Here is a 24902-nt window from a genome sequence, read left to right on the forward strand (position 1 = left end):
GATTCATTCCTGTCACTGGACAGATCATCCTAACTCACCTTAGTGCTGACCTTCCACATAAGGTCCACGAATAGGGCATTATTTAGGAGTGGTGACTTGTGCGTGCGGGGTCCTTGACCTCACTTGGTACATCCAAGTCAGTGCAACCTGGTAAGCAAGTTCCAGGGCCCTCCAAGGTGTGAAGAGAACTGAAGCTGTTTTAGAAGATAAAACTTGATCACCTAGGTGACCAAAGGGATTATCTAAAAGCACAGATTTGCCAAGTACATCCAGCCTGGGTTGAGGCCCCTGAGTGTCAGTCCTGGGAGACAGATTGGCCATACTTAGAAGTTGGGTGTTCTGGTACTGAGTGCAGATGACACTCATCAGCTCGCTAGTCCAACAACCTCTAGGGCAGGCCCCAAAAGCCATGTCACAGTTCTCATAGAGGGTCAGGTCAGAGCTGCCTTTTTCTCGGGTTCCTAAGAGGTCTGGGGGAGAGGGGTGCTCAGCTCAGGCATTTGCCATCCATTCATGTATTTTGGTTTGTGCTGGAGTACAGCAGATGTGAAATCTCAATAAAAATCTTGATATTTTCTTAAATTTTTTAGCCATATGTTTCGTATTTTTTTCAGTCTTAGGAATTTTAATACATTGTAGAAAATGTGCTTATTTCAGGATAAACATGCATATAAGTAGGTATTGTGGAAAGCATTTGTTCTTGCTTTGTAGATTTTTATATCATTTTGATTTCTCTGATGTCACACACATTCCCACTTTTTACTACTTGTAAGATCACATCTGACTTTTTTAATGCATTGGTTTGAGGGGAGCTCAAACACGGACAAAATTAGCAAAAGGGAACAGTGTCTTAGAAATAATGATGGGAGGACATTCCTAGGCTGAGGATGGACTTAAAAGTTTGATGTGTTGAAGTGCCCCAGAGGCATCTTGGAGGGGATTTCACCAGGGTTTGAAGTTAGGTGGATTTAGGAAGAACCCAGCAGGGGAAGCTCTTGAGTCCCTGAGAGCAGATGCATGTATTCCGAGATAATAGATTCTCTGCTCAAAATAGAGGGAGATTCCCTCTATGTCTGATTCTACCACACTGCCTTCATCTCCCTGCCTTTGTTTACCGCTCAGTCCAGGGTACTGGGCTGACTGTCCCTTGTCCTCATAATCCATGGATCCCACTTCTGCCAGCCTGTGTGTGCTGTCCTCTTCAGTTCCTGCTGGCTGTCAGGGTGAAGAGGGCCCCCCTACCAGGCACCTGCGTGTGGATGATAAATGCATCCAGATGTTACAGTGTGAAGGTTTTACAGTTACAGAACAGTTTCATTTCAGAGTAGGAAGCAGGGCTGCATCTGGAGCTGTCCAAGGCATTGTTAGCATGTAGCTTGTAGAAGGCATCACCATTTCTGAAGTAACTGAAAACAGGAGATATGTTACATTTTATGTCCTGCCAAAGGAGAGCCGTGATTACCAAGGCAGAACAATGTAAGAAAGACACAGGTGTGGACTTGCTGCCTAAAAGCTTGTGGAAATAGCCAGTGTAGTGGTGACAGCTTTATTTACTCCCCGCACTAGGAAGGTAAAGGCAGGTGGGTCTCCGAGCCCGAGGCCAGCCTGGTCTACATAGTAAGCTTCAGGGCTACATAGTGAGACCTTCCTTGTCTTGAAAAACAAACAAACAAACAAACAGCAGCAACCACAGAAAGGTCTTGAATGTCTTCTGAGCACTCAGCCCTGCATGCTTGTCTTGCCTGCCACAGCCACCCCGAGCCCGCCACGCCTCTGGTTTGCATTTACTCCCTAGGACTGCATTATAAGACATTGTAACTGGTTATGGTGGAGTGTGTGGAATGGAATGTGGTTAGCTGGGTATTTTGAATTATTGATCGTGGTACTCAGTGTTCTCAGTGGCCAGGAAAGCCTTCCTGTTTACGATAAATAAGGATGTAGGACCTGCCTCACTAGGTTTGTATCCTACATCGTATTTTAATTAAAACAGAACATTGAAGTCGCTTCAGGGCTTTGTTTGAGGCCTCCTAGAAAGAGGAAATGGGAAGTTCTGTGGGTTGGGCCTCAGAGTCACAGAGTCTCCAGTGCTGTTTTGCAGGCTGTCGAGACTCTGGTACAGCTAATCCCGGAGGCCTTGACCGGGTGAGGGTGAACCTTAGAAAGCAGCCCTGGAACAGCCGCCCTAGAGTGAGTGCTCAAGTGGAGAAGTTGGAGTTCTGCTACTGTTCCATTCAACGGAAATACACCTTTGAAAGATGTGCTTCTCCACAGTGCATAGCTGCCTTGAGGGGTCCCCGGGGATCCTTTCCTCCCCAAGAAAAGGCATGGCAGACTTAGACCTTCTCAAGGAGAAGAGGCTATGGATGCCCTTCATGGCAAAGAGAGTAAAGTGATGTCTACACAGCAGTATTTAGGATCTCAGCTTTGGTATCACCAAAGTTTACAGAGTCTTAACTATGTAAACCAGGCTGGCCTTGAACTCAGAGCAATCCTTCTGCCTCTACTTCCTAAATGCTAGGATTACAGGTGTGTATTACTATACTCAGCCCTTACAACTTTTTATTTATCACCTAAAAAAAATTTTTTTTGAGGTGAGGTGTAGTGGCACGTGCCTTTAATACCAGCACTCTGAAGGCAGAGGTAGGTGCATCTCTTGAGTTCAAGGCCAACCTGGTCAACAGAGTTGCAGGACAGCCAGGGCTACACGGAGCAACCCTAAATTGGGAAAACAGCAATAACAACAAAATAACAATAACAAAAAAATTGATTTTATTCGAGTCTTGGTATATCCTGGTTGACCTGAAACTTGCCAGGCTGCCATTAAACTTGAGCTCGATCCTCTCTAATGCTGGGATATTAGGTGTGCACCACCATACTTGGTTCCAGGTATAACCACTTTTAAGTAGATGGTCCCGTGGCACTGAGCACCTTGACATTGTGTCAAGTGGGAACACAGTGGGAACTAGAATCCAGTGCAGTGTTGGAAAGCATGCCCCCGACATGGTAGAGGTGGAATACAAGCTGTTGTTGACCTCAAAGCTGTGGTGATACCAGCTCAGGTATTACACCTGCCAGGGAGGTTGTGTCACAGGATCTGCGGCTCTTGCCTTGCTTGGTCCCTGTTCTGCCTCTGATTCCCTTAGACAGCTGTCTTGGTAATGGCACTCTATTAACTCAGTAACCTTGTTCAGAACTAGTGTTTCCTTATCTGTAAAATGCAGTCATCCATCTACAGTCTCTAAGGACCTTGCCAAGCTGTCCTGTGGTTTGATTTATTTCCATAATTAATGATAGGAATTTTTTGGGTTTTTTAAGAAAGAGGGTGATGGAAGGCTCTGGAAGCAAAAGGAAGAGTGGAGGACACAAGGAGAAAACCACAAGGCACACTTTTGGGAATGTGGCCCAGAAGAATGGAGCTGAAAATGCCACTGAGGAAGGGCCAGCTGCTAGGTCTGCCCAGAGTCACATTGCAGATGTCTGGAGCTTAGTCAGGATGAGTCCAGAGCAGAGCGTGACAGCAGGGCAAGGGGGCCAGTGTGCTGGCCTCAGCCTGTGTAGTGTTCTGTGGTAGCTGGGGCCACAGGAAATCCTAGCTAAGTAAGTACTGAGACACCAGCGACGAAGGCCCAGGGGAGGGAGACAGGACTGTGAAGGAGAGAGCTTGAGTGAGGTTCACTGCTGGGTGTGTGGAAGTGAGTCTGAGACCTGGGGCTGGCCTGTGCCCCGGGTTCTCTTCTCGCTTCATTCACTCGTCACTGCAGTCCAGGAGGACAGAGAAGCAGGATGGTGTACTTCTCCTGTTGTAGGGCAGTGGCAAGCTAGGATGCAGACCTGGGAGCGCTGATTCCCAATCCTGGGTTTCCTTCTGCCCTGCTCTGCACATTACCACCAGTCATGACCATGTGTGTCTCACTGCTTACCAGAGAACATCGTTCACCTAGCTTCATCAGGAACCGTCCTGGTCAAAGTACAAGACTGGGATGGGGTCTCAGGCTGTGGCATTAAGAACCAGGGTCACATGTCCCCTTATTTGGCTTTCCTCTCTGTAGTCATTGCCAAGGAGTCTGGTGACAAAGATGTCCTGCCTCAGTCCATGACATGATTCAGACAAGAGTGCAGATACCCTGTGTTTTACCCTGAAAAGTTGTTCTGTTACCCTACAGGGGTCCAGATCTCACTGAATATCCCAGATGTGGTACTCCTCAAAGAGAGTAGGTCTTAGGTGTCCTGTCTCCTCTGTCATCATTTGAGAACTTCCTAGTGGAAACCTTTTTGTTGCAAGAGCTGATGTGACCTGTAGTGTCCCCGTCTTGTCACGCAGGAAAGCTTCCAACCTTGCGGGTCTCCCACAGCTCCTCTGAGAATGTGCTTAGAGTGAGGTCAGGTACTTCCGGATGTAATAGTTCTAAAAAGTAACTTTCTGCCTTGGCAGTCAAGGGGCCATGAAGTTGGGTTTTAACTCTGTCTTCCCATGGGAGAGCTTTCCTGATGTCTGTGCCTTAGCTTTCGTTGGGGTCTCTTAGAGGTGGGGTTTGTGTTTAACTGTGTTAACTGGACAGAGGTAACACTTGCCACTGGTATCTTGTCGAGTGCCCAGGCTGGGATTTTGCATAAAGCAGTTCTGGATTCCAGAGGACCAAGGGCAGCTGTGCTCTCACCTGCTAGGAGGTATCTGCAGCTGTGTCGGGGAGGGGAGGCAGCATTTTCTGGCTTTTCCAGCATGTCAGATAATTACAGAATGCCAAGAGTCTGATTATCATGGGGTAATTTCATGCTCGATTATATTTAGATAAATTCAAGTGATTCTATTTTAATTGTAACAGATCCAGAGACAGTTAATTCTATATTCTTTAGAACTCTAGTTTTCCTCTGAAAGATGGTTTTTAAAATATTAAAATTAAGTCATGTCAGGCTTTATTTATTTTTGCTTTGACAGAGAGTTGGAGTAGGGAACAGTTTTGAATGTCAGAAAAAATTGACTTGTCAGAGAACCTCTCCCTTAATCTCTGTTTAGTAGGAAATTGCAAACATCTAGGCTAGAAAGACTCCTTGTAAACAGGTGGATAGTGCTTTGTGAAAGGAAGGTGCACGGCCTCATGGGTATTTAGATAAACACAAAGAAAGGCTGAGTTAATCAGCATCACACACCACCACTGCAAGCCTTCCTGGAAGTTGTATATTTTTAGAGGCTTTTGTGTCCTGTGCATTTCATTTTATCGTTGCAAATGGGATCTGGGCACTTGATCCTTCCCAGTCTCTGCCATTAGCAAGATATTTAACTAAGCATTCCTTACCCATGGGTTCTGCATTCATGGATTCCACCAACTACAAATTGGGAATGGGAATATCTGGGAGGTGGAAGAGTAGATTCTAGAACATTTCCCAAAGCAAAACTTGAATTTGCTCTTTGTTGAGTGACATGCCAAATCCATATGAACAGAGTAATATGTATGCATGCATGTGGCCTCCTGCCTTTCATGCCAGTTTCTCCAGCCCCCATGAACACTGTGGGCTGTAATTAGGCCTGCTGTGACTATGCCTGTCCCTGTGTTGAACATGTAGGCTCGTTTTCTTGTCATTACACCATAAACAATAGTGTTAAGTATTATAAACCGTATAGAGATGATTTAAAGTGTCAAGGTATGCATGCTTTTATATGCAAGTACTACACTGTTTTGCCTAAGAGGCTTGAACATCCCACAGGGGTTCTGGAGACATCCTTTGATACCCAGGGTGAGCTGAGTTGGTATCCACATACACAGACATGCCCCAGGCTGCCTCTTTCAGCCAGCCATCTTCTGAATTGTAGCAGAAGATAAAAGCTTTGTACTCATGGATGGTCTTTCTAGCATACACATCAGACAGATTTGAGAGGATTTCTCCTTATAGTTAATCCTGACAGGTTGTATTGCTCAAATTTCTTGGGTGGAGGATGGGGCTAAATAATGTCTGCCATTTTTCCTGAGGTCCCAGTGACAAAACAGGCTACAATTCTGCCAAAGTCCCCTCTGGGGACCAATGAGTTTAGCAGGCTTGTTTCCAGAGCAGTGGGTGCAGGGCTACAGACAGGGGCATAGGTGGCCTGAAGCAGCCACCCTGGGAAGTTTGTACCCAGTGGCTACAGTTAGCTCATGGAGATTGGAGCAGTTGGCTTAGAAGATGATGTGTTACAGCAGGTTGACTTTGAGTTTCTTGAAACTCAGTACAGTCCCAAACTGAACTTCCTAGCGAAACAAAATTCTGACGAGCTCTAGCCGACCTCCTTGTGACTCCTCACTTTAGCCAGTTTTGTCAGCCCTTCCCCTCTCTTGTGGTGTTTGACTCGCTCCTCCCTTCCCTGAGCCTTCGTGTCACGTACGCGTTGATGTAAACAGTTGTCTTCTACCCACGGCCTTCCGCAGACCACACTTTGTTACCAGGCTCTATATTCTGGGGATCTTGTGCCTGACCCTCAAGTCTTTCCATGCTGCATCTCTACTTATTTTTAGTAGCACCCCTCTGGCCCCCAGGTTCCTCCCTGGAGCTCGGCCTCCTCTGACTGGCTTCTAACTTCGCCTGCTTCCCAGACCTTCACCCAACTCCCCATACCCATCCTCTCCTCTCAGCTCGGACTGAACCTACTGGCTGTCTTGTTGGTGTTGCCGTCATCTGTACCTATTTCTCTGCCTGTTCTCAGTTTAATCTGTTTACTTTTTATTCCTTCAAAGACACGTGGTTCAGGAGCACATATCCCCCCCCCCCCACACACACACACACCGTGGCTTGGCGCCAACAAGGCTACTTTTCATGTTTTATTGGCCTGTTGGATTTTATGACAGGTGTGGATGGAACAATGATTGTGTTCACATTTGTAAAGCTTCGAGAGGGGACAGTTTACAAAAAGAAAATGTCCTTTTCAACTAAGTCAACTGAAAATTAGAAATAAAAGAAATATAGCCCATGCCAATAACCTGTAAATGTTTTACTTTCTCAAGCAGCGCCATGCAGCAGATTCTTTGAATGTTTCTTGTTCACCACTAGAATAAACACCCAGGGAAGCCAGTGCATGAGGCTTTGTTTAGTCAATCACAAGACCTCTTCAGACATACCAAGGTGTACCTTGAAAAGGGGGAGATCAACATGTTTTATGTGATAGATGTTTTCTCTCCTCTTCCTCATACTTAAAATGTGAAGTTCATGTTGATTAAGTTTTTTGTGCCCAGAAAGCCTCCAGTCAGCTCACTGTAACTTTGCCTGGAGGCAATGAACCCAGTCTTGCTGTGGCTGTGTATGCACCTGCTTCCCGCTCCAGCCTGGCTGTCTGCTGTGTTCTCTGCAGTTTTAACCCACAATAGATAAGGGTTTCTCCTTATCCTCAGACCCCCATCCTTCAATTAACATTCCCACTACCTTGTGTATTTGTCTTCATCCTACAACTGAAGAAATTTCCCCTAGGAATTCTAGCTCTGAAATATTTAAAATGTTGACTTCAAAGTCGGCGGAACTGTGCCAAGCACACTTCTGAAGATAAATGAGGAAGCTTTTGACAAAGGACAAAGTCAAGGCCCATTAACTCACACAGGATGCAGGGTGTCTCACGGAGGCTGGGCTTGTGCTTACTATAGAGAGAAGAAAGCCTTACATTGAAACAAAAACAAACGACTTTAATGTAATAGGTGATTATTCTCATGGGACAGGGCTCCCATATTCATTCCTGGTACTCTCAGCCTCCAGGGTGGGTCTTCCTGTCCAACACCTGTCGATGCTGAGAGGGTCATGGTGCCTCTGGCTCCAGGCCACTCCTGGACTTCATGTAGCTTGGGTTACACAACCATGGTGGGCATTTGGAGAGGCTGAGAGCAAAATATGGAGATGTGCAAGGATATGTCTGCACACTATGCTGTTGATTCCGGAGAACTGTGCCAGGTCGATGGCTTCCTCATACACTGACTCTGAGATGTTGAGCATTGTTTCAAGAAAACCTTAGGTCATACCCGGAAGACAAAAGTTTATATGCTTACTGGGTACTAATGCGACTTCTGTTTTCACTCTCCTGCAAATGGGAGATTCTGCTCCTGTCCAACATCTCCAAGATGTCAGACTTCAGTGAGTTTCATATCATAGGAATATTAAGTATTAAGTATGTATAGAATTTAGTTTAAGGGTTTTTTTTTTTTTTTAACAGCCTTTGGGGCTGGAGAGATGGCTCTGTTTGTGGATCTGAATTTGGTCTTGTGGAACCTTTGTAGAAAAAACAAGCATGCTGGTACACACATGTAATCCCTGCGCTAAGGAGGCAGAGATTGGTAGATTCTTGGTGCTTATTAGCCAGCCTGGCTTAGCCTCCTGGGCAAGCTCTGGGCCAGAGAAACTTTTATCTGAAGCAAACAGGAAAAAAAAAGAAAAGGTGGGTAGTACCCCATTTATTGGTGTGTGTGTGTGTGTGTGTGTGTGTGTGTGTGTGTGTGTGTGTGTGTCTGTCTGTATGTCTGTCTGTCTGTCTGTCTGTTTCTGTATCTTACACAAGTAGCCTTTGACTGGAATCACATTTAGTTCAAAGCTGAAAATGCCTCCAACTGATCCCTGGACATGGATGTCCCTAACTTTCCTAAAGGGTATGCCTAAGGTTATGGGCTTACACCCCATAAGCAGTGCGGGGCTGGCATGCAGCCGAGTGGCTCATCACATACCCCTCACCTCACTCCAGTGAACGTGAATGAACAGCTCAGGCAGAATAATAGTGCGGGTGGACTAGAGGCATCAGGAAAGTGTGGAAGGAGGTAGGACTGGGAGGAGTCTGCAGGGTCCGGTGGTTGACGGTGATGAAGGGCATCGAGGACTTGCAGGCATAGGGTGTTTGTGATCAGCAAGAAATTAAGCTTTCCCTGGCAGAAGGGGTACTGGGAGAGTAAAGGCTGGAATGGTTATCTGGGGTAGGTGGTGGTTCCTTTGGGTATGTAGGCTTGGATGTAGGGACTTACTGAAGGGTTTGATTAGAAAATAACACGATAAAAGGTGATTTGCTCTGTTTCCAGACAGGTATGTTATGTAGTGAGAATGAGAGATGAGCTGGAATGAGGATGTGGAAGTTCATGTAGATAGAACTGGAAGAAAGGCAGGTCTGAGAGAAGGGCAGGTTAGACATGGGCTTTTTCGGGTCTGTGATATCCAAGTTCTGCCCTGAACAGAGGGCAGAGTCCTGGCAGGCTATCAGACCTGTGTGTCATTAACATGAGTCAATGAGGCAGGGGACTTGAAACCCGGCTGGGATCCAGAAACTAGGACACCGGCTTCCCATAGTCATGGGATGATTGAGAGAATGGGGCAGATTAGAAGTCAGCATTGAAGGACCCCTGTGCAGTCTAAGCCCCTGGAGAAAGATGTAGAGGCAGTGCCAGTAAGATCTCCAGAATGACCTCTGGGAACTGACCCCAGATTCTTGAAACGGGGTGCTCATCACCCTGAAAGCACACCTGCCTACGCTTGACTCAACAGGCAGCCCCTGTCAGTTGCACACAGGATGCCACCAGGTGTATCCACCAGCAGAGAGCAGCAGCCTGTGCCACGGAAGCCGTCAGTCTGGCTTAGTGACGAAGAGGGTGTGCAGGGGAATCCCCCGGGTTCCCAGCCCATGGGTGAAAGCAATGAGACTGAAGAGAAATAGAAAATGGGAAAACAATGTGAAGAGGTGCTGGGGAGGTGCTGAGTGTGAAGTGCTGAACACTGAGAAGAAAGTGGCGGCACAAGGAGGGGCTGAAGTCAGGCTATCTATTCATCCATTCAGCAATGGCTGCTGCACATCTGTAACACATCTGCTGCGGATGGAAGCTGACATTGGAAAGTTCTACATGGAAATAATTATGAAGATTCTAGAAAAGACTGAGAACTGAGGCTGTGGGATGCCTGAGAGGAAACAGGCATGAGCAAGGAAGCAGAAGGAACCCCGAGGGAAGAAGAAATGTGGCTAGTGTGAACCAGGCCCAGGAGAACCTTTTCCCAGGGTTGTGCTATCCACAGCGAGTGCTAGCTCAGTACCCTCCCCACTGCAGGAGAGATGTCATTCACCGGTCCCTCCAGATGGCGGGAATCTTCGTGACAGTGAACACTCGCTTTGCTGCTTCGAGCCCCCAGGTCCCCGTACAGCAGCTCCCTGAGGTTGCCCTAGGCAGAACTGGCCTGTGTTGGCTCTTTTGAGTTACTGTGAACTTACACGAGCTGTTGCCAGTTACTTTTCATAATTTCTTGGTTTATTAGACATTTTCTTCCTTCTTATTCTCAAACTGGTGGTGCCAGATAACTCTTCAGCAGATGGCAAGTGGCCTAACCTTTGAACATACTTGTGTCTCTCGTCTTGGTCGCCACCTCCAGGTGCCTAGGTCCACCTCCTGTGTGTTTTCTGGCCCTCTCTTCTCCACACTTCCCAGTTCCACCAGTGACTGACTCTGGTACTGGGTACAGCATCCTCTTCAATTTGTTCTTCATGTCCTTGCTCCTTCATGTCCTTTTGTGGAGTCTCTCTGCTGGCCTGTAGCATGAAGTTGTTCCTTTTCCTTGAGCTGCATCTGGAGTTCCATGTCCTCAGACAGGATGGGCTCTGAGCCTTTCTTTGTGAACTCCCCCAAAGAAGCACCACAGATTCTATTTTCAATGGGCTGTGAAGGAAGAAAAAAAATCAGTGAATTTTACCACCTGAAAGTACACCATCATTGCCATTTCCCATTCTGCTGTCAAGGTCCCTTTCCTTATCTTTATGTTTTAAAGGAACACAGCCCTATTTTTGTAGGCTGTTTTGGTTGAACATTCTGATGTTAGCTTTCCTATAGTAACTATTTGTTGGCCTCATATTTCTTTAAAACTTTTCTTTTTTTAGAGACTGGAGAGATGGCTCAGTGGTTCAAAACACTTGCTTCTCTTCCAGAGGACCTGGGTGCAGTTCCCAGCACCCACATGACTGCTAACCACTATCTAAACTCCAGTCTCTGAGGATCAAAAGCTGGCAAATGTCGAGCTTAATGACCAACAAGATGCAGACTGTAACAAGACATAGTAGACCATTGCCAGCGCCCTGTGCCAGTGGCACACTTCTTCCCGGATGAAACCTTCCTGTCCCGTCATCACCACTGTCCTGGCTTGTCGGGATTCACATCTTTGTTTTTCAGTTTTGCATCAAGTTAACAGTAACAATATTGTTGTCAAGTGAACAGTGAGCAATAACATTTCATTTGGGTGGGTTTACACACTTTGCACATGGTATCATTAGTGTTACCAGCTAATGTCAGATTGCCAGATTGTTTTCCCAAGTTTTTTGTAGCAGTTTACACTCCTTCAATAAGGTTACACATTCTGTTCTTCAATCTTGTCATCCGTATTGCTTTTCTCATCACTGTGACACAAGTAACCAAAGCAACTTGACGAAGGACAGGCTTTTCATTGACTGCGGTTTGAGTGCGTGGGGGAAAGGCAGGGCAGTGGGATACGAGGTCCCTGGGCACGATGGGTCTGGTCAGGGAGCAGAGAGAGATGGCCCCTTCCTCAGCCAGAGCCTCTGCAGACAGGACCCGCCCATGTGCAGAGATGGGTAGAGCTTCCCAGGGGGTTCCAGACTCAGCCAGGATGGCAGCGAGGATTAAACAGTGCACGTCACCCAGAAGTTGTCTTACTTTCTCATTTTCCTCAGTGTCTTGGGTATAAAATAATACTCACTGCTTTAATGTGCATCTTCATGTGATAACAAAACTAATACTGTGTATTCAATTTGTAGCAAGTGTCTGTGCTTCCTCGGCCCCCAACCCGTTTGTCCTTCTTTTTGTCCTTTCTAAGTGCTCTTAGTATACTCTTGATAGCTTTTTAAAAAATTGTTTTCCATGTATTTATTGTTGGGGTGTGTGTTGCGCATATGTGAGTCAGGGCAGTGTAGGAATAGGTTCCCTCCTTCTGTTATGTGGGTCCTAGGGATAAGAACGCAAGTCCTTAGCCTTTGCAGTAAGCATCTACCCACCGAGTCATCTCTCTCTGCACCCATCTTTTGTAGGCTAGTAAGGGCTGCTGCGTTCTTCTGTCTGCCCGCTTGTTCTGCCCTTGTGGGAGGATGTAGCTTTCTTTCACACCTTCACCTAACATCCCTTCCCACCAACGTGGAGGGAGGGGAGACAGAATTAACACCTGCAAGGGAGGCTGGGAAGTGTAGTCAGTGTTCCACATGGGCATTACTGGAACCTTTACAGAAGCGGATCAGGAGACGGCTGCTGAGTTGAAACTCGGGGAAGCATTTAGCCCCGAGAAGAGGCTTAAGATGTGATTGCTTTCAAATTAATTATCTCTTAGTGAACTCTTCTGTGGTAAGTGCCAGTGTCGGTCATACCATTAAAACTTCACTGGAAGAGTTCTTAATATTAGTTTGCCAGATCTTGTTTTTATTTTTACTTCAGAACTGTGATTATCAGTTTTAAAAGGAATAATAGGAAATGTGAAGACTGAGTAAAACCTTACCTGAAGCTTACAGTGCGTTTGTTTAGATGATCAGCTAGGAACAAAGTCCTGCAGAAAGCAGGTTCTTAGTCATTTAGTTCTGAAGTAGGCCTCTGTTGTTTTTATAAAATTCATGTTCATGTTAAGCTAAAATACAAAAGTTAGACGATAACAGTTTTTTAAGCTAATGTATGTGGGAGCTTTTGTGGGCTTAAAATACTGTTGTCATCGTCCCCCCTCCCCCCCACATCATCTAATGGTGTGTGACCTCTCTTTCCTCAGGTATGGCGTGAGTCCTGAGAACATTATCCTCTATGGACAGAGCATTGGGACCGTCCCCACTGTGGACCTGGCCTCACGATATGAGTGTGCAGCGGTCATCCTCCATTCCCCTCTGATGTCTGGGTTGCGGGTCGCTTTTCCGGACACCAGGAAAACATACTGTTTTGATGCTTTCCCCAGGTAAGCTTACAGCTGGACGAGTGAGAAGTCAGCCAGTGCTCCGAGTCCACACCTGTGCAGTTTCTAATATTGACTGACTGGGCAGCACTGGGGGTGTGAGGCAGATGTAGCATACTGAGACTCCAGTCTCCAGATGATGGATAAGGACCTTGAGTGTGTCGGTGCCCAGGACTAATTGATTAAGCTGTAACATGCAGCATGTCCTGAAGGAACTTCCAGTTCAGTGCTGATTTATTCAGAGGGACCTCTATTGCTCCGTTACTGGAGAGGTGTAAAGAGTATAAAGGAGCAGTTAGCCCTGGTCTAGACCCTGAAATAAAGAGAAGCACATATATGGATTTCTCTTCTTTCAGTCAGAGGGTGCAGGTGAGGGGAAAGGTACATGCTCAGGTAGTCTTTGTGTAAAGAATAGGAGGGTTTTCCTGGGGATGGTTGAGAAGCCACCTTCTTTCCCCAGTCTTAGAATTTGAGCCTGTCCCTGCAGACATGCCCTGCCTGGGAGAGGCCAGCCTAGGGCCCTCCTGCTAGCTGACCCCTGCTGTTCTCTGGCTCCCCTTAATGGGAGGGAGAACCACTGTAAATATAAAAGCTGGGAGCTAAGTGCTTTCTATGCAAGTTCCTTCTTGGCTATTTGTTCTGTTTTTTGTTAATTAAGTGATAATGTGAGAAGCATTTTTAGAGTATTTTCCCGTAGCTTTTCCCCTCAGTACATTGCAGAAGCTAGCCAGCTTGTATTTCCTTTCCAGGAAAAGCATCAGCAGGAGTAATGCATGGTCTCAAGACTTTGTTTGACCTATTAACTGTCATCATTCTGTTCTTACTGAGAAGGGAATACAGCATTTGGCTGCATAAGGTTGCGTTCCACTGTCTTATTTCACAGGAAGAAACTTTGTTAACACCTTGGCTGACCCTCAGCTGTGGAGCTTGTACCAGGCTTCACTGAAACCCTGCTTCCTGGGAATGGGACACTGTGCGTTTCTGCGGCATGGCTGCGAATGCTAAGTAGGGTTGATGTGCCTTGCAAATGTGGCCTTATTTGTGCTGAATTGGTAATGAGAGGCAGTTTGTTTAAAGACGGATATTTTGCATGTTTGTGGGAAGCAATTCCAGGAGTTACCCTGGAAATAAAATGATGAGATTAGCCTATACCTTAACATGCAGCTATTGAAACTAATTCCATTGTAGTTAATTGCACTTTATTAATTAATAACAAACCAGCAACAAATGCTGTTTTTCTGATCCCACCAGGTGTTGTGTGCCTGTCCCTCCAGTTTGCCTTTCCAGCAGCTTTAAAAAGTTGATCGTGTTACTGTTCTCTTTACAGATCAGCCAGGAACAGTGAAATCACTGGCTTCATAAGGTTAGAGACAAAGAAGCCACTGCTCCTACTCAGCACCCTAAATTATTGATGGAATGTATTTCAAGCCATTAATGGCTGCACTGGCTTTCATCATTAATTGGATTGGCAAACATTTTTTTTAAATATAGTGTCACTTGCTACTAAATGGCAGAATGTTTTCTTTCTGAAAGGGAAGACATGTTCACAGTCCCTTCCATTGTTAAAAAGATAAAGCGAATGAGTCCTGTTCATACTTCAATGTTGGGTATTCTCTACCTTTGCATGTAGGATCAGACAATGGCTTTCAGCTTCAGATGCCCTCTGCAGACGGTCAGAGATTCCCATAAATAGCAGCATGGGCATCGTCTCAGGCCTGTCATAACCGATGAGTAAATATCTTTTTTAATTGAGTGTAGTTGAAGGCTTTTAAAGGCAGGCACTTTAAATGAAATCCAGGGGAGGAGTAGGTTTCAGGTAAGATTCATTCATGCTCTGCAAAACTGCACATGGCCACAGAGGCTCTGATCTTCGCAGACTCTTTGGCTGCTGGGGTTTTGCAGTCTTTCTGGGGTGCCTTCAAGCAGTTGGCAGCTTCATGGGTTGTTCATAAAGACTGTGACAGTCACTGGAAGACCCTTGGAATCTATAACTGATGTTAACCCTCTTTATTATCTCCTTGGCCAGGTGCCTGTTATTTTATAATCTCTCTGAGCTTCAGCTCCCTCCCTGATCAAACAGAAGGCAATTCCTCATGGGTCCTGTTTCATAAGGATTAAATGAGATTTCATGTGGACTGCACACGTGTTCAGCTGTGATGAATGTTAGCTGTTACTTTATCAGAAAGACTCCCACAAATAGACCCATTTGTGTCTTTTTACAAGTCTGACTAGGATCAACTATAAAAAGGAGTCAGCAGTAAGAAGGTCTTAGGCAAAAGGACAGATGGAAAGATATGTTTATTCATGGCTTAATGGACCATCACACCATCAGAGCAGTCACCCAGGCACCCAGCCTGACAAATGCTGATGGTCCTTTCAGCCCCTCCCTGGGATGTGTTTTCAGAGCCTAAAGTACAGTTTTTGAAGATCCTTGAGAATTCACCCTGTGAGAGTGGATTTGGTTTTGATAAACAGAAGGCAGCTGGAGTAAAATCTAAACATCATGTGAAGCTTTGGAGCCAAGTAGTACTGTTTTTATCAAAAAGCTAGGCCTCTGCTGTTATGAAATGGGCTTCTTCAAAAAAAATTTTAGATTAGTTTATAAGTTTTGTCTTCATGTATGTGCACCACATGTGTGCCTGGTACCCGAAGAAGCCAGAAAGGGGCATCAGATCCCCTGGAACTGGAGTTACCAGCGGTTGTGAGCCACTGTGTGGATTCTGGAAATTGAACCTGGACCCTCTGCAAGAGCAACAAGTGCTCTAAACCACTGATCCATCTCTCTAGCCCTGATTTGCTTCTTTATTTTTTCAAGACATGGTCTCACTGTGTAACTCTGACTGCCCTGAACTCACTCTGCAGACCAGGCTGGCCCCGAACTCACAGAGATCCACCTGCCTCTGCCTCCCAAGTGCTTGGGATTAAAGGCGTTCTGCCCGGCCTGGATTTGCTTCTTAAAGAAGAGTTCTGAGAATTAGAGGGGCATCCAGTCTTACTTTGCAGAGATATCCATTCAGATATATCAAGAGCTGGCCTGTTCATATTTTAAAGTTTTCTTAAAACATGAATATCTAAAAAAAATGTTAGGTACTGGTTTGCTAGTCTGGCGTTTTTAATAAACTACTTTTTAAAAAAGTAGTAAGTGCAGTACAGTATTCTTGATGAGATGTTGGAATAGAAAAGAGACATTTGTGGAAAAACAAGTGGGATCCAAATAAAGGCGGGAGGTGTTAGCTAATATGTGCGTACCAAAGTTGATTTCTTGGTTTTGACAAATATAGCATGGTAATGGCTGCTGTTAGCCCAATAGAAAATGAGTTAGGGATTATGGGAACCTGTGATATCTCCCTTTGCTATAAATCCTTAATGATTCCAAATAAAAATATATGTTAAGAAAAAAGTATTACTAGAAAGACAATGGGAAAAGAAAGCTGAGCCATTATAGTGTACCTGGGCACTACTCTTAGTCGTGAGGGCATGGCCCAGCTCTACTGTCCAGCTGTGATGCTGACCCGCTTATCAGGGCAGCACTTCTCTGAGTGTGACTAAAGGAGTCCTTGTCTCCCCCTCCCCTTTCTGTCTTGCAGCATTGACAAGATATCTAAAGTCACCTCTCCCGTATTGGTCATTCACGGTACCGAGGATGAGGTCATCGATTTCTCCCATGGCCTGGCGATGTATGAGCGCTGTCCCCGTGCTGTGGAGCCCTTGTGGGTTGAGGGGGCTGGGCACAATGACATAGAGCTGTACGCACAGTACCTAGAACGACTAAAACAGTTCATATCTCACGAGCTTCCCAACTCCTGAAGATGGCAGCCGACCTTACCTCATTACTGTGAAGCGAGGATCCTTGTTTGCACATGCTTTGACTGGATTTAACAGTGATACCCAATAACCACAGAGAAGGGCCCAGCCCTTGGGGTGTTCTCCTTAAAGAGCTAACAAAGTCTGTCTTTTGTACTTAATCTCCACCTTCCATTAGGCTGAGCAGCTGGAGTCTCAGCTGCATGACCTTGCAGGAGTGGGAACGAGAGCTGACTGTGGGGACTATTTCCCAGCATCGTAGACTAAATCGTGATCAAGTCTGTCTCCCTCGCTGTCACCTCTGATTCCCCACCCGGTGCAGGATCACCCTCTCACCCATGTGCCAGTGTTTGACCTGCGGCACTCACTCTCAGCCTTGGTGCCTGCCGTGGGTGAGATCCATTTGTGAAGCTATGGTAGTGTAACTGGAAAAACATTGTGAGAAATCCTCCATTAACTTGTGTTAACATGCCAGTCTTTCCCACTCACATGAATTGAAGAGTAATTTACTGGAACTCTCACCAACAGCTTCATCTGCTGTAACCGTATAAATACAACTGGAATATTCGTAAACAACAGGAAACTGGGGTTTTTTTAAGTGTAAATTTATTACTAGCCAAGAGTTTTAATATTTTGATTGTCTGGTTGGTCTAATAAAGCCTGGCCGACTTTCCTTCTGTAAAGTCCTCCTTGTCGGCTTTTTTAAAGTCCTGTACATATTTGCAATGACATTGTGCACAGATTCTTAATGGGTAGTTTTCTTTTGTCGGGCCACAACAACAGACTGCAGATTCCTTGTTTGTATTGTAAATGATTGAATACATTTTGTTAATATGTTTTTATTCCTATGTTTTGCTATTAAAATTTTTATAACATTTCCAAGACAAAAATTCCAAGTTTCTGCTTTGAAGAATTTAGGTAATTAAAATTACCCTAAGCTGATTTCTTAGTTTAGGAGTTATTTGGGTTTTGACACTGGAGTTGTGCCAGGTGAACATCAGAAATGAGATGCTTAAAATTGCTACACTACGTGTATTGGTTGGGGAATTGGGTTTGGGGTCTTTTGGTCTTATTTTAGTTCGTTTTCTTTTTTTCAAATTTAAAAGCCTTAAATGTACTGTAAGCCTCAGATCGTTGTACAACTGGATTGCGTTGGTTGCCAGTTTGTGTGCTGTTGCCTGAATGTGGCACGGTGGTTGGTAATGGAATAAAGGACGCATGGATCAGAACACGTGGGCTTTGTGTGCTTCTTCCTTCATCTCGCCATCAAAGGAAATAGTAAGATCGTGTGCACCATTCATCTCAGCTTAAGAGGGGAGGATCCTTGGGACACGGCTGTTGGTAAAAGGCCTGAAATACTTAAGTAAGATGCCGAAACACAAAGCAGCAGGAAACACAGAAGGTCCCTAAGTGGGACATGCAGTGGGCACTTGCTATAAACGCACAAAACTGAGAGCAGTCTTCTTGCCACGCAGCTGGCAAAAGACAAAAGTATCTGTTTCTCTGGGAAGGGTGAGTCGTGGAGATACCGTAGGGTCTTTTCAGCCTTTTGAACACCAGAGGAAGGATGCCAGCTTCCAGCTCTTAGAGCAGCCCTCTAAGAGGATATGGTAGTTACCTGACATGGCACAGGCTTTAGTTCCAGCTCTTGGGGAAGGTAAAGGACATGCGTGTATGCGTGCATGAGCAGGCTGTGTTCTGGTCTTAAACCAGTGCTGGTAATGAGGGATCCTTGGGAAGAGGGGCGAAGGGCTGATCCTCTGCAAGTGCATTAAAAGCTTCCAGGGTATGCTTGCCCAGAAATCCAGAGCACTAGATGGGGAGAAACACCCCAGAGGCCTGTTGAGGAGAAGCTAACCTAGAGTTCTAAACACCTTGATTTCTCATCCTGATTTTTGGGAGTGCTTAGATCTTTGATACTCTTACCTCCTTGTTTTGACCTACTAAACAGTGGAGTGAAGTTACTAATCCATCAGCTAAATTTCAGCAGTTGTTATTAACAAACAGGAAACTACTCAGGGCAGATAGAAACTGAGAGGCCTGTTCTTTCATTATTGCTTCATAGTCATTCAAAGCAACCTATGCTTTCCCAGAGCCAAGGGACGTGATGTAAGGGCAGCATCCTTTTGAGCAAGGCTCATGAAGTAATGGAATCCCATGGGGGTCTTGAGCCCCTGAGACTTGACTGCAGGCTCCCTCCTGAGCTGGGCTTCACCCCTAATCTGATGATGCCCACTGGGTTTGCTGTGGGTACAGAAGCTTCTCTCTGGAAGACTTAAATTGCCTTTCTCTTAGTTAACAAAGAAATCAAGAGTCTATGAAAAATCTCTTCATAGACTTGAAACTGAGTGGGTTGTTTTCTAATATATGAATTGGTGCTTTCCACTTAAAATATTAAAAGATGGGCATAGAAATCACATCCAGGGTAAGATACTGTGACTACACTCACTTTCATTCTGATGATTGTTATCCCTGAAATCAAGAAGTCAATTACTTTTCTATTGCTGTGAAGACAGAATGACCAAGGGAAACTTAAAAAAAAAAAAAAAAAAAACAAAAAACATTAATAGGGTGCTTACAGTTTCAGAGGTTGAGTGAGTCCAATACCATCATAGTGGGGAGCAGGGCAGCAGGCAGGCATGGTATTGTAGCTGTGGCTGAGAGCTTACATCTGATCCACAACCAGGAAGCAAAGAGAGGGAGTTAACAGCATGGTGTGGGCTTTTGAAACCTCAAATCCCACCCCCAGTGTCACCTCCAAGGCCCTCTCCTAATCCTTTCCGAACAGTTTTACCAACTGGGGTCCAAGTATTCAGACACTCAGACATCAGGGCCTGTGGGCACCATTCTCATCCAAATCACCAGTTAATGATAAAGATTTGGATGGAGGGGGGTTTTGTTATAGAAAAAAACCTGCAAATCCTAATGTAAAGCACTGTTTTGACACATTCTTTGTAAACTTGGAGAATGAGGTGGTTGTTTTCTCAGAAAAAGTATCCTCTCAAAATAAAGCCATTCTTATAACAATTTAGATTGTGAGAACCAGGCTGGAGAGATGGCTCAGAGGTTAAGAACACTGGCTCTTCTTCCAGAGGTCCTCAGTTCAATTCCCAGCACCCTTATGGTGGCTCACAACCATCTGTAATGAGGTCTGGCTCCCTCTTCTGGCCCGCAGGGATACACGCATAGATTATGAGACCCATTAGAGGCTTGTAAGGGCAAATGAATTGTCAAGATACTCCTTTGGGGTACAGTGCCATGACTCTTGGAGTTCAGTAAGGGAATGCCAGTCCACAGACTTCTGAAACATTGGGAAAGGAACCACTGATGTGTGTGCTGGTTCTAAGAATGAAGCCAGAAGCATCAGGTTCAAATTGAAAGCCATACATGCGTTCCCTCTCATGTTCCCCTTGGTCTAGGCTACTGGCGAGTGCTCCTGAGGACAGAGTCTTGGAAACAGAGACCCGCGAACAGCTTTTCTAGTCTGTAACAGAATGCAAAGCCTCACAGTAGAGATATCAGTCAAGATGCAGCTTCCTGGGCAATGACATTGAAAGGATAGGTAAAAGTGTAAAACTGTCTCCAAAAATATGTAAGGCTCAGGCAACTGTACAGATAAAGTCTTTCATACTGTTCAGAGGAACAGTGAATTCCATCATCTGTAGACTGTTAATGGTACATTCATGCCGATAAACACTTTCATAGACCAGAGTAACACTCACATGCAGAAGCAAATGTGGAGTGAGACATTAGATGTTCTATCAACATCTGTCAAGGTAACACAGCATGATTAAACGGCTTATTCTGAATACACAAACAAAATGTAAATACATGTTAATAAGTAAGGCATAATCTCAGTAGTTACTTCTCCACAGTAATGGTTTGTTTTTGGTTCAGTGCTGGGGTATCCAGCACAAGGCCTTGAGCATTCTAGGCAAATGCTCTACTACCATCTTACATCCCAGCCCAGCAATAATGACTTGATGTTCACTTCTGACTTGAAATTCTAGTAAAGTAGGTACAGAAGGATGATTCCTTCTTTTGATAGAGTCTCATCCTGCAGCGCTGGCTATCCTTAGGTAATCAATTCCTCCTTCCTCCCACTTCTGAGTCTCAGCTGGGATTACAGGTGTGTGCCATCATGCCTGCTAAGATGTTTTTTTAAGTCATTGAAAAAAACAAAACAACTTAGGTCATTGGTTAACGTATATTGGTTGTATTCAGGTTGTTTGCTCTGTAGTCAAGGATTAATGTTGCCATCAACACTACAGTATGATGCCAAGAATTCTCACCATGTGTTCAGCCAGGGAAGGGAGAGAGAGTGCAACCAACTCAAGAGAGGCAATTGCACAAAGATGTAAGATTCCAAAGGGTGGTGACAGGGTTTCTATTACTGTGGTAAAACTCCTTAGACAAAAGTGACTTGGGGAGGAAGGGGTTTATTTATCTTGGGTCACAGTCCTTTGAGGAGAACCAAGGCAGGAACCTGAGAGTGCTGCTTACTGGCTTGCTCTCCATGGCTTGCTCAACCTGCTTTCTTATAGAACCCAGGACCACCAGCCCAGGGATGGCACCTCCTATAGTGTGCTGGGCTCTCACATCATTCACTAATCAAGACAATGGCCACAGCTTGCCTACAGGCCCATCTTATGGAAACTTGTTTTTTCCAATTAAGACTCCCTCTTCCCATTCATATCTGGATTTGTGTCCAATTGACAAAAACCAACCAGCATAGGAGCTGAATAAAAATGGACAAAAAAAATTCAGTTGCCACCAGATTTATTAATAATAATGAGTTAGAAAATATATGAGATTCTGTCTTGAGAAACCAAGCCACCCCACACTCACTAAAAACCCCACTAATACTTGCTGATTTTGAGGACTGTCTAAAGGTCATGAAGGGGTTGAGGAGCCGGATCTGCTCTGTGGGCTCAGTGAGCCCCAGGGGGTTTGTCAGGGCTCTGTGCATAAGGAAAAAGTGTAAAAGAGGTAAAAGAATTGAGTAAAGAAGGCCCAGTGAGCATCAGACGGTTGGAAGTGCTGTGTGTAACAGTCCTGGCTCGCAATTCTTACGCCTTAGTGAGCCTGTGACCTTAAACGAATCCCTTCCTTTTCAGAAATGATAGTAATATCAGCCACAGTCCAGAAAGGACTGAATGAAATTCTGCAAGTTGAAATGCCTGGAGAGAAGAAATGGAAGCTTGCATCCACATTAAGTAGAGGCAGAGAGTCTGGGTTTAGGATGGAACAAAGCACTGAACAAAATGACACTGAATTCATTCATCTGCCTGAGACCTTGCTGCACTGCTACCTAATCATTGCTCTGCTGCTGAATGATTTCCCATCTGCCTGGGGCCAGCTGCGTCACACCTGGCCCTGTCTGTGTTGTCTGAATGTATGTGGAAGTGGCCCCCAGCTTGCAGACCTACACAGACAGTCAACAGCCTGAATCTATACCCTGTCCAGGTAGTTGACCTAGCACTTCCCAAGGTTGGCCTGGTCCAGGCAGGACCTGGCTGTACATAGTCCAGGCTGGGCTCAGACTCTATTTAAGGCAGGCCTTAAGTCTTTTACTCACCTAATTTTTGTTTTTTCTAAAAAACAAAACACAATTTTTATGGGCTATAGAGACATCTCAGTGGTTAAGAGCACTTGCTGCTCTTCCAGAAGACCCAGGTTTCATTCCCAGCACCCCATGTGGCAGCTCACTACTGTCTGGAACTCCAGTTCTAGAAGTTCTTTTTTTTTTTTTTTTTTTTAAGATTTACTTATTTATTATGTATACAGAAGAGGGTGCCAGATCTCATTACAGATGGTTGTGAGCCACCATGTGGGTGCTGGGAACTGAACTCGGGACCTCTAGAAGGGCAGTCGGTGCTCTTAACCTCTGAGCCATCTCTCCAGCCCCAGTTCTAGAAGTTCTAATGTCCTCTTCTAGCTTCTGAGGGCATCAGGCATTCACGTAGTGCACAGACACACATGCAAACAAAATAAATTTACATACACGTAAAATAATATTAAAAAATTAAATTAATTCCCCAAATAGTCACACCTACATTCCTGCTATTGAATTAAGAAACAAATATTGCCAATACCTTAGAAAACCATTTTGCCAAACCTCACTTTCTCCTAGTCACATTGTCTTTCTTCCTGTGTTCCAGAGTAAACACCGTGCTGACTACCTCCTTTTCAACTGCTCGCATGTCTGTGTGGTCAGAATATGGGAACATGTGGGAAATAAAATGACAAATTCAAGAGATGAGTGAAAATGAAGCCGTTTTTAACATGCCATTCTGCAAATAGGGCGTCGGTGCAGAGAATTTGGCACAAGGTGGTGGTTTTTGAAGCCTCCTGGTTGGAAGAAATTCCTGTCCTCTTCTCTCAGAGGCTGGGACTTGCCCTCTCTCCAAATCCCCTATCTCATTGGTTAGTACCCAAAGCCTTGGTTTAATGAACAGTTTGGAACTTGAATCTGCTCCCTTTTTCTCATTGTGGGCTCAGTCACATTGCAGACAACCTGTAATTCACAGCTCTCGGAGTTCTGAGACGAGCTGTCACCAGCTGCCACCTAGAGAGGAGAGGGCCCAGTGCCTCCTACTCATCTCTAACCCTGGTGAACTCTAAAAGTAGACTAGCACAATCTATTTCTTACAGGCATGTGCATGCTGTGATGTGCCTAGGCATGCACTTGTGTATGTGTGTATAAGAAGTGTGTACAAGAATTGTCCCTTACAGGCTCATATTTGACTCTCTGTTTCCAGTTCATAACACTACCCTGGGAGCTTGTGAGACCTTCAGGAGGTGGGGCCTAGATGAAGGAAGTAGATTCCTGGGGAACAATCCTCGGGATGTATTATCCCTGGCTACTTCCTAGTCAGCCATGATGGGAACAGCTCTCCTCCGCCATTTACTCCCCCTACCATGATGTCTTTCTGTAAGCACACAGATCCAGATGGCTAAGGATTGATCTCGCTGAAACCACTAACCAATGTAAGTCTTTCTTCCCGGTCATAGTTTTCAGGTGAGATGCCCCACAGGCTGTGTTTGAACACGGGCTTCCCAGCGGGTGGTGCGACTTTGGGAGCTGTGGAACCTTTAGAATAGAAGGTGGATCCTGGCTGGAAGAAGGGAGTCACGGAAGGGTGGACTCCACTCCCAGCCTGGGCTCCCTGGTTCCTGGTGGATGCTGTGTAACAAGCAGCTGTCACCAACACTCACCACCATATGAGACCAAGCCATATGTTAGCTGCCATCCTTCCCCTGCTCTGATGGACGAGATCCCCTAAACCGTGAGATGAATCCCTCAGTCCTTAAGCTCTTTTGGTCAGGCATTTTCTTTACAGCAATGAAAAACTAACTAGTGAAAGTGGTGAGTGGACACCTTTGTCCCATTCCTGGTTTTAGAAGAAATGGTTTTAAATTTGCCCTTATTCAATCAATATAATATTGCTTGTAAGTTTGTCATATAGCCTTTACTATGTTGCAGTATGTAGTTGGCTGTTTTTTAACTCTTGACTCTTTTGGGGGTCCTGCTACCCAACTCCCAAATAATCACATGGAATCATATCTTTCTTATAAATGCCCAGCCTTAGCTTGGCTTATTTCTAGCTAGATTTTCTTAAATTATCCTGTCTACCTTTTGCCTCTGGGCTTTTACCTTTCTCTATTCTATATGTCTTTCTTTACTTTTTACTCCGTGGCTGGCTGTGTGGCTGTGTGGCTGGCCCTGGTGTCCTCCTCTCCTCCTTTTTTCACTCCTCCTTTTCTCCTTCTGTTTATTCTCTGTACCTGCCAGCCCCACCTATTCTTTCTCCTGCCTCACTATTGGCCGTTCAGCTCTTTATTAGACTAATCAGGTGTTTTAGGCAGGCAAAGTAACTCAGCTTCACAGACTTAAAAGAATGCAACATATCTTTGCTCATTAAGTGAATGTTCCATAGCATAAACAAATGTAACACATCTTCAACTAATATTCTACAACAGCAGTATGAACTTTCTATTCCCAGGTTCTTTGGGATTTCATTATGAAGAGATCTGAACTTTGTCAAAGACCTCTTTCTGCATCTTTCAAGGTGATCATGTGATTTTTTTTTTTTTTTTTGATGAAAAGTAGCTTAAGGAAGGATGGGCTTATTTTGGCTGATGGTTTAAGGGTTTAGTCCATCACGGCAGGGAGGGTATGGAAGCCCTGA

The 24902-nt window shown here is 45.1% G+C and overlaps 1 protein-coding gene across 1 annotated transcript in view; it reads left to right on the forward strand.

The window, feature by feature from the left end:
• Abhd17c (abhydrolase domain containing 17C, depalmitoylase) overlaps positions 1-17939 on the forward strand; it is a 40253-nt gene extending 22314 nt beyond the window's left edge. The window contains exons 2-3 of the mRNA XM_028873828.2: positions 12730-12909; positions 16494-17939. Coding sequence (XP_028729661.1) covers positions 12730-12909; positions 16494-16713 — 400 coding nt within the window. The 3' untranslated portion in view covers positions 16714-17939. The remainder of the gene's footprint in view (positions 1-12729; positions 12910-16493) is intronic.
• Positions 17940-24902: the final 6963 nt, after the last annotated feature.

This window comes from Peromyscus leucopus, chromosome 1 (assembly GCF_004664715.2).
Source record: "Peromyscus leucopus breed LL Stock chromosome 1, UCI_PerLeu_2.1, whole genome shotgun sequence".
Lineage (NCBI taxonomy): Eukaryota > Metazoa > Chordata > Mammalia > Rodentia > Cricetidae > Peromyscus > Peromyscus leucopus.